At 33.5% G+C, this 10,582-nt stretch overlaps 2 protein-coding genes across 2 annotated transcripts; one reads left to right on the top strand and one right to left on the bottom strand.

Moving 5' to 3' along the window:
* Positions 1-1,696: 1,696 nt before the first annotated feature.
* On the top strand, positions 1,697-2,275 carry LOC133875345 (ethylene-responsive transcription factor ERF096-like). Its single transcript, XM_062313491.1, has one exon. It carries the CDS (start codon positions 1,697-1,699, stop codon positions 2,156-2,158), a length of 462 nt encoding a protein of 153 aa, XP_062169475.1. The 3' UTR covers positions 2,159-2,275.
* A 4,969-nt stretch (positions 2,276-7,244) lies between these two features.
* Positions 7,245-7,928, bottom strand: LOC133858778 (ethylene-responsive transcription factor ERF098-like). Its single transcript, XM_062294242.1, has one exon. The coding sequence runs from the start codon at positions 7,860-7,862 to the stop codon at positions 7,410-7,412; it is 453 nt and encodes a 150-aa protein (XP_062150226.1). The 5' UTR covers positions 7,863-7,928; the 3' UTR covers positions 7,245-7,409.
* Positions 7,929-10,582: the final 2,654 nt, after the last annotated feature.

The raw sequence follows: 10,582 nt of genomic DNA, 5'->3' as shown, positions 1-10,582 counted from the left end.
GGGTGACACTAATAATCTAATTAAGTCGATACTGATCGTCAAATTGGCTATCTTTCACATTCCATGTAAATTGTGAACAAAGGAAGCATATATACTTCTATTTCTATAAGCATAATATATACGTACACTACCTAGAAAACTATCTTATTCTTTTGATAATTAAGTAAAACCTTAAAGTTAATGTTTGGTTAGTGTAATAATTAGATGCTTTTCCTTAAATACAAAGGTTAGCCAAGGGTTTTGGTCCCTTGCTCATCAGTCCTACGATCGACATCATGAAAAATTCGGATTCTTACACCCTCCCGAATCAAATTCTACTTCTGGATGATGGAATCCACAAAATTTAAAATTACTTACTTTTTTTCTGCACTGACCCTAAATTGATTTAATATATAAAATGGTACATCGATCTTGGACCACCAATTACATAATAAAGAATGGAGGATAACCTAATTAACCATTAATAAAAACACATCAATAAAAGTTTTAGTAACTCGATCATACAAACGCAATAGCGTACGTAATAACTTGGAAAAAAAAATTGATGACAAGGACCCAGTAATAGGGAGATGAGTTATATAACGATTCACCTATAACAATACAATATTATTTGTTTTTGGCTCATTTGAACCAAATTTTTCAGGAGGTCATCCATCTTGATACTATTCTCACAGAAGCACGCTTAATTGTGGAGTTTGGATAGGTTCATCGTCATGAGTAATACTATATATCACCCTTTTGTCTCCCAAAATTGATATGACTCTTAAAATTACTAATGGATCAAAATCCAATAGTAATCTATCATAATTCAATAGTAATTTTAAGAGCTAAATCGATTTTGAGGAGACACAAGGATGATATGTAGCATTATTTCATAGTCATTGCAGCTTTAAAATATACTGTGTCAATAAAGGTGCAAATATATATATATATATATATATATATATATATATATATATATATATCCAGGATAAGCTATTTTATGGTTCAAAATTAAATTTCACAGATTTAATGTTATATATGTTGTCATATAATGAATATAGTATCATGTCAAATTTAAATTTTTAAATGACGGGACACAATTTACAGCGTTAGATGTAATTAGGTAAGCAAAATCTTGACCGTTTACCACCCGTTCGTGCACGTGTACCATTAAGCCTATACAACATTAGATGCTAAACTTACTTTTCAACCTCTCTTTATGAAGCAAATAAATGATGCGTTTCTCTGTGGCGGCATATGAACAAAAGGTTAGAAAAGAACAAAACACTAAAAAATTAAATAAATAAAAAAAAAAGTGAGAAAATTACACGAATGTGAAAGAGAAATGATTCTTACACTCATTTCTCACAATAGCCCCACAACAAGCTGACATGACTGGTAATATTTTATTATTTTTTTTGTTTTCTTTTGTTTTCTTTTTGTAAAAAAATAATAAAATATTACCAGCCACATCAGCTTGTTGTGAGACTATTATGAGAAATGAGTGTAGGAATCATTTCTGAATGTGAAATAATTGAGGGCGCTTCTACGCCAAAGCCATCGGCTTGACCATCCAGATACACTGGACCCAAAATAAGGTCTTTATAGAAGTTTCTATTGAACACGTGCGAACGATTCTCAATCACAGGTTCTTCCACGTGGCTAAATTATTTGAGAATCTGCCAAAATCGGGTTCTTTTTCTACCCATATAAAATGCCCGTCTCCCAAAACACAAGCAGCCATGCAAGCATGGGTGATCAGGACCCTCATAGAGGGAAGGCCAACGAGGAGAAGGAAGCAGGTGAGGTCAAATACCGCGGCGTACGGCGGCGGCCGTGGGGGAAATTTGCAGCCGAGATTCGAGACTCGGCTAGGCATGGCGCGCGCGTGTGGCTTGGGACTTTTAATACGGCGGAGGAGGCCGCTAGAGCTTACGACCGAGCCGCTTACGCCATGAGGGGCTCTTTAGCCATTCTCAACTTCCCAAATGAGTACCCTATGACGAGCGGTGGTGGTTCCTCTTCCGCTTCATCTTCTTCCTCAAGGCGTGGGAATGTGGAGATCAGTGCTAGAAGTCATGAGCATGGGAAACAAGTTTTCGAGTTTGAGTACTTTGATGATAAGTTGCTTGAGGAGCTTCTTGAAGATGAAGAGAAAAAGAACAAGAAAGGGTGAGGGTGGTCGTGTTCTTTTTCGTATCGTTTTTTCCCCTCTCTTTTATGCTTGAGTTTTGCCTCAATTATGAAAGTGGAGGGAGAGATATTATAAATTAATGATCTCTATCCTTCATGAGAGGTGGTCTCTAAATGTTTGTGCTATATATATAAGTACGTACGTATGTATCCCTGGAATTAAAATATCATCAAAATTCTATCACTTCCAGACAAAACTTATTGAACTAACTGTGAACTTTTTACTTGCAAATCATTTATAAAATAGGTTGTGCAGTACAGTTTACAAAGAAGATTTTGTTCAAGTGGTATTGTTTCATGTTGAAACAGATAGAGAGCTTGGGTTGTCATTGCCGTTGTTGTATTTTTCATGTTATTTTGGGGGTTGTTCATTTTCTCTAAAGATCGAGGATTTAGGACAGTAGTTTAGGGGAGGTATGTAACTGTTACAATTCTACTAATTAAACGTTGGCCTATGCTTGTTGAACAGGCTGACTTGTTCTGAAACTTTATTTGCTTTAGGGGCTGTTTGGAAATGTTCCAACGAAGTAAATCACAGTAAAAGACCAACCGGCCTCCAGTCCGGCCGCCAGTACGTTTTCTCGTCTGCTTAATCTCAGATTTCGCTCGGAATGAAAACATCCACCAATCAGCAGCCGAGTATCACAATCACATCTCCTTTATTTTTTTTGTATTTTATATAGGAAAGCCCTTCAAGACAATGTTATTTCGTGTATTCATTCCTATTAAGTAAACTCAGGATCTATGCCTCACACTTCTCTTAACATAGATTGGTTGAGTCGCAGGCTTCGTTGGGAGGACTGGCCTCAATTAAGAGGCAATAGTGGAGCCGGATTAGGGCCGGTGGAGGCCGTGGCCTCCACAAACCCTTTAAAAAATATATTTATTAGGAAAATTCTAAGCTTGACCCTCCATACATGAATTTTTTTTTATTATTTCTTTTTTTTTTAAAAAAAAAAAAAACCTTGTAAGAGACTTTATGTTGCTCGTGAACAATCTTCTTTTCTCTGGTGAGTTATATTGTTTTGATTTCATTAAGCATATTTGCTACTTAGAGAATAATATAAGATTCATATAAAATTAGTTCTTAGAAAATTTTAAGATATATAAGTAAAAGGAAAAAATTTGAAAAGTAATGCTAGATACAATATTTTTAATAAAGATTGATCCCATGATTAAACTATTATATGATTTATTCCATGATTATTTTTATTTAGACTATTACATATATATTTATTTCTATTCTATGATTGTTCATTTGTTGTTTATCAACTCTGGTTATTTTTTATGGGGTTGTAATTTAATTTAAAATTTGAAGTTGATGAATCATGTCGAAATAAAAAACAATCGATTCAAAATAAAAGAAGTTGACATTCTAGAAAGCAATACATTGTTAGATTTTAATTACGAAACTTTAAATCTCAAAAACTATTCTCTTAATAAATCTCTAAGCTGGGTTGAAGCTAACGATCATCATTTTAAAACTCGAATTGTGGAATCTCAATGGTTGAAGTTGAAAAACATTTATTTTTAATTTTAAATTGTGTTTATCATATTTTTAATTGGCCCCAACAACAATAAATTCTTAGCTCCGCCACTGTCAAGAGGTAGTTCGCACTCAATGTAATTCAAACCTGAGACGATGAAGAGCACTCAAAGTCGATCTCAAGCTTCCACCAACTGAGACCATGAAGAGGTGGTTTGCATTGTATGTTTTTCTTTTCTTTCGCACTTTCATTTGAAACTACGGTGGAGGAACCTCAGTGGAATTATTGCTCAACTCGATCTCTAGATGTTCAGGAATCCTCATGAAGAAGTCGAGCCTGCAGGTTAAAAAACCATGGGCTCCATCCTTTTATTTATTTTTTTTCTTCTTTATAGCAGTAAGGAGTAGAAACAAACAGCTAGCACAAATATTACAAAAATATAAAATTACAGAATCCAAAATATAAAAGACAAAAAAAAATAAAAATAAAAATCCAATTTTAACAGAAATCCAGTCACAGTTCTGGGGGGGATTCTTGAAGGCGAACAAGCAAGCGCAATCCGGATATTTTGGGGTAGAAAGTAAAAGCGCCCACAACTGATCAGATCTTGGTTTCGATGCATGCATGAGGTAATAAATATTTAATGTTTTCGCTGCATGTTTATATATATATATATATATATATATATATATATATATATATATATATATCTATCTAACACCTACAATATCTATATTTTCATAATTGCCTATTATATATATATTCCCCATATTCCTTTCCCTGGCCTTCTTGGTAGTTATCAAACGGGATGGTACTCAACATTTCTTACTTTGGTCACCAGATGCATATTATTGGAACAATAGTCGGAAATCTGAGAATTGAAGTACATGGTTAGTGAAAGTAAAATAAAATAAACATTCTAAAAAATGGAAACAGAGTCAGAAGATCGAAGACATGCATGATACACGAATATGCATGGTTTTTACGGCAATTACAAGCATACATGAAACCGACGGTCGATTAATGTTGTGCAGAATTCTCTTTCAGCGTATTGGCATAAATCTTGATTATATATATAGCTAGAGAAAGAAAAAGGGGGTAGATAATAATAAATGATTGGCGTCTAAGTGATAATAAAATCTTCAACAAAAGGAAAATAAACTAAATGAAGAGATTCAAGCTAGCAAGGGCCTATCGACCTGATACTAGCTACCATATCAAAATTTGGAAGACTGAAATTAATGAAGATGAAGATGAAGATAGAGAAAGAAATAACACAAGGAACTCATATTTATAATGAGATTTAAACAATCGGAAAATAAAGAGTCAACTATATATATATATATTAATTTATCACATATTATTGAAGTTGAATGTTAAATCAAATATAACTTGACTACAATCATATCTAATGATTTACTCCTAGCAATCAATTACTTAATTTACTCCTTATGATCATATGAAACGTGAATCATAATTTAACATGAATCATGGAAAAACAACTTGATCAAGTTCAAAGGTAAAAATTCATTGACAAAGTGATTCATATATAGGATCCATGAAATTTGTTTGGAAAATATTTTACAAAAAGTTAGAGAAAGATATATGTCAAAAAAGAAAGCATTGTCTCTGAGAAAACTTTGGAGAATCCATTGAGCAACATATTTATGGTATTCAAAATCCAAAGTCCCAATATCCCTAGTTTAATTTGCTTTCTTTCTTTCTTGCTGGGTATTGGAGTTGAAATTTATTAAATATCAAGTTTATTTGCATCTCATAAATCTAAAGACTGAGTAGCTGGAATTTGTTGAAATTCAATTAAACGTGCAGTAAGTTGATCATAGTGATAAGGTAGAAACTTGAGTTCGATAATCTTAAATAATCATATGATTTCTTTTGTGAATCATTTTAAAATTCAAGAGGAAACCTCGAGTTATGTGACCTGTGGAGAATTGGTTTTTAAAGAAAGATTAAAAATTTAATTGCTATATTTTAGGTATATATCTTTTAAAGTTTTAGTTTAAGGCTTTTAGGGTTTCCTTAATCAATTCATACCGGTTAGTTTTTAGTTTACTATCAATTTAGAAAATTTTGCTACTTATTTATTGCTTAAGTTTTATGGAGCATTGGCCACAACATTTTTAAAAGGAAATCATGCAAAGTTCTTGACAATAATTATTAGTTTTTGCATTTTTCATTTTTCTTGATTGAGTCCTACAGTATTGTTTGTTTGATTTTTTTTTTTTTTTTTTGGATGAATAAAATTTGACTAACAAAAAACAAGGGTTACACCACACTTTAGCATTAGAGCTAGATCACCAAGGAAACAACAATTCAACCAAATCTGTCAACAATACAACCAAAACTATCAACCAATCAAATCTGTCTAACCCATCTACTAACAATTCAACCAAAAGCTATATACCAACAATACAAACAAAATCTGTCAATACAAGATATCAAGGGCAATACCCAAATTTATACAGAATTTTACATTCACATCACTCTAGCTTCCTGAATTTTCCCTTTACCCTAACTCTATTTTTAACCTCCCAAACAACATCTTGCAACATTTTCTCTTCAGCTCTAGGCGGTTTACCATGCCTAGCTAATATCATTTTGCTGCCTCCAAAGATGAGTCCTAAGGTTTTCACTAAATGATTTATTCAGGAAAAAGAAAAGAAAAGAAGAAGAGTTAATCTTTTCATAGGCATCTTGTGCTATAATGGTCTTCACCATATTTGCTCTTGCTGTAATTTGCCTAGAGAGACAATATAATGAAGATCGAAGATACATATTACTTTTGGTCCCATGATCACTACGAGTACTCCTCTTTATTTTCGAATTTTCTTTTTGATAAACTGTGCATGTTATCTTGAAAGTATATTTGGAGATCAAGTTCTTGATCAACTTCCACTATCATTATCACATTAGCATTCGATCGAGATTCTTAACCTTTATTCTTGTTGATCTCAGTAAGCCAATTCAATGCATTTGAACAATGACCATCAACTGAATAATTAAATTGAATTGCTTTATGGTAAGATGCGTTCTAATCTTCATACTGTTGCTTCAATCAAGTTTGTTAGTGTTGCTGCATTCTATATTTGTTCACTTTGTCTGAACTCCAGTGAGATTGTTACTATATACATATTGGATTTAGAAGAATCGAGTTTGGTTCTTTTATTATTGTTTCTTTCATCATCATTTACCAAATTTCCTAGTTACACGTCTTGTTTCTTCTTTCTGTAACAACTCCATTCTACGCAAGAATGCTCTTTCAAGAAGTTTTAATCTCCTCCTTTTCATATTAAACACGTACTGCGACAAAAGTCGCCCCAATGAGCTAAATAACCAACAAAACAAACATAAACCATACTTGTATATATCAATCAAAATATCAGAAAATCAATACCAATATCGGAGCTATAATTAAGATTTAGATCAGTTTCTCCTAACAATCAAAGCATAAGTTTTTTCTCCATATTACACTAATAAAGAGTAATGCTATTTAGTAGACGGTTATACAATTATTATATAACTCAATCAGAAAACATGCAGTGAAAATCAGCTAGCCTTTGGATCAACAAGGAATTGCAAAGAAGAAAAATCAAAAACTGATTTTTACTGTCACGTTATTTCAATTGTATAGCAGTCGTTTAATAGTCTGTTAAGTAGCATTTCTCAAGAAACAAAGCAATAGAGAAAGGACTCAAATTGAACCTCGATTCATTATTTTTCTTCTCCTCAACCTTGCGTTCGCTTCCTCTTCTCCTCTTCTGATTCAAGAAGGTCCTCCAACACCTTGTCATCCAAGTACTCGAACTCAAAAACTTGCCTTTGTTGTCCAGAAGATGAACTTCCCCTTTCCGAACTTCCACCGGGAGAGGAAGAAGAAGTAGTAGGCCGTGAAAATGATGAAAATTGAGGAGGATGAGGAGGAGATCCCATGACTTGTGGATAATACTCATTAGGGAAGTTAAGAATTGCAAGGTGACCCCTTAGGTTAAATGCAGCGCGATCATATGCCCTTGCTGCTTCCTCAGCTGTATCGAACGTCCCAAGCCACAGACGAGCACCCTGCCTGGACGGGTCTCGAATCTCAGCCGCGAACTTCCCCCATGGCCGCCTTCGGACTCCCCGGTACCGGACTTCTTCCTTCTCGTGCTTCTCATCCTTTCCTCTGTGAGGCTCTTCCATGCTAAGTTTCTTTCTTTTTCTCGGCCTTTTTCTTTTCTCCTTTTCTTTTTCCCTTTTTCCCTTAAATATTGAACGTAACCTTTTGCTTTCAAATTGGTCAGATGTGAATCTATTTTATAGGTGGGTCTGATTGAACATTTATATGTGTGTGTGTCGTGGCCTCCAGAACGCGCAAGTGGATTGACCATGAATTAATGTTTTTCTGGGAAAGTTGTAGCTCCGTGGCTGTGTAAAAATTCGATTCTTCGACTAAATCCATGATCAAATTCAAAAAAGCTGGTGAATCTGTTTTCCCCTGATAGGCATTTTTTTTTTTAAATATTGTTCGGATTCTACTTCTTTTTGTACGTGTGAGAATAATATGTAAAATTTGTTGCACTAGTAATAGTACTTTGACAGTACTAATTTTTTATGCTGACTTTATTATGAATTTGTTGCCCTATATATGAATATATAGTTTGAGAGTATTAATTTTATTCTGACTATATAATTTTTTTCTTAATTATTTTACTGCTTTTTAAATGAATTTGTAGTAAAAATTGTAGTATCTCTAGTACTACTCTTACATTTAGTGTATCGTGAGGATCAAAAGTTCGATATCGATCGTAAAAGTAAGTGTAACTTTAAATAGGATATCTCATCGTCAGAATCAGAATAATTCATAGTAATATATATTACTTATTAGGATGGATTGATGACCCTAGCTTTCAAGTTTGGAGAAAGATCACGATAGACTTGCTTTCTCGATCTTATATTCAAAAACAACACACTCTACCCCTTTAGGCCACTGGTTTTTGTTTTATTTTCTGATTTCCCTTGTAATCTAATTATTCTAGTTAATAACCATCACATATGATTACCTAATTAGGTCTATCTATTGGATGGATTACAAATCAGAGGTAATTTTCTAACGGTTTCCTGAACTTTAAGAGAGATTTGTGTAATTTAACTAATTTTCCTGTGTATTAGCTTAAAACATTATCAAATATGATTCCCTAAAGTATAGTTATGAATTGAGAGTGGATCATGACAATGTTCAAACCTAATTGCTAACTAGCTAGCTAGCACTCGCAATGAGAGGCTGGGGCCCTTACTTGGACAAATATATACAGTTAGATTGGTTCTGTATTATTTCCCAACTTAATTTGGAGATGAAAATTTGCTCCCTGAAGCCCTACTCAAGATTCAAGAAAGAAGATGTTCATGTTAGGGAAATAAATTAAAGGACGCAATTACAAACAAGTAACAACAAAACACAAAGATTTACATGGTTAACAATTAAGGATTATGTCTATTGAGTTGCAGCGATATTTCACTATTTCTTAAGAAACAATATAAAGAGACTTCAATCCCAATAAACCTTTAGAAGTTGCTATAAATATGATCCACAACTAGATCAAAACACTGGAACATGTCAAAAGCAGGAGCACTTCCAACAACATCGAACCGAGTCGGATGCAAGCCGGGCTCCACAGCCTAAGAGTTCATGCCCTAGGAACAGCAGTACATAAACAAAAAAAAAATTAAAAAATTAAAAAAAAAAAAAAAGAAGAAGAAGAAGGGGGAAGAAAGCTACATATTCTAACAAAAACATGATTAAATTCTTAAATGAAAAGATGCCTTAGCTTAGTTAATAAATGAAGGGTCGTGAAGAATCTAATAGGGAGTGAGTTCTTATCAGTCGCATTATCCGATCATATCTTTGTAGTCTACATATGTTTTATTTTATTTTTTTTTGTCAATGATAAAAGCAATTGCATATACTGGTTCTTTCACCGAAGCTCTTAGATTTTTTACATACGTTTTTTTCTGTCTTACGGGGTTAAATCAGGCCACAAGTTAGACCAAAATAAATATATCTATGGCATCTAGCTATAATTATTGAAGGAAAATGTAATATTAGTTGTGTTGTTATTTGATTGCTTAAGCTGATCAGTCAAACAAAACCTTTCTTCATGACTTTTTCCTTTTTGTTTTTAGAGGGGAGATGTTCACGAGGAGAGGCGATATACATGGAATGGGGAACAGTCCCTTGCAGACCTTTTTCATAAAAAAAATTAAATATAATTAAAAAGTGTCTTTTAATATCACATTAAATGACACTTTTTAATTATATTTAATTCTTTTATTAAAAAAAACCTGTTAGAGAACAGTTTTTGGTCCCAAAAATCATCTCCCGTTCATGAGAATCATCATGACAATTATATGTGATTTAAAAGTGCATGCAAAGCGGTTTCCATTAAAAAATGGGAAAGTCAAAAAAACAAATGATGAAAAGGACAGTTGGCCCACTGGTTATACGTTGGACCGTAGGAGAGGAGGCTTTGGCAGTTGCCAGTATGGGCTAAAAAGGGCTATGGTGACCAAGGTCAAAGGGTAATTTTGTACAATTTGACCTGACCAAAGCCAATGCCCACGTGTGGCCACACCTCAAATTGCTTGAACCCCAAGGCCCGTGGCGTCCTTCACAAGAATCGTCAGTTTTTGGGATTAGGATTTTTTACGGTTATTTGCTTAAATTTCATAAGATTTGGGAAAATAATCACGAGAGATCACTTATGAAATTTATCTGACTAACTAAAAATTAGGTTGTCCAACTATTTATCCGGTCAAGTGAGTTCCATAAATTGTCTCTCATAATCACCTACTTAATAAATTCTTTTCAATTCGAACAAATAATTATGAAAACGACTTACCATATCCTTATCCTGATCAGTTTC

Source organism: Alnus glutinosa, chromosome 1, assembly GCF_958979055.1.
Source record: "Alnus glutinosa chromosome 1, dhAlnGlut1.1, whole genome shotgun sequence".
Lineage (NCBI taxonomy): Eukaryota > Viridiplantae > Streptophyta > Magnoliopsida > Fagales > Betulaceae > Alnus > Alnus glutinosa.
Note: the sequence above shows the minus strand (reverse complement) of the source record. Positions and strands in the feature narration are given on the sequence as shown.

Coding starts and splice junctions, on each gene's coding strand:
- LOC133858778 (XM_062294242.1), bottom strand. CDS start 7,862: ATGGAAGAGCCTCACAGAGGAAAGGATGAGAAGCACGAGAAGGAAGAA.
- LOC133875345 (XM_062313491.1), top strand. CDS start 1,697: ATGCCCGTCTCCCAAAACACAAGCAGCCATGCAAGCATGGGTGATCAG.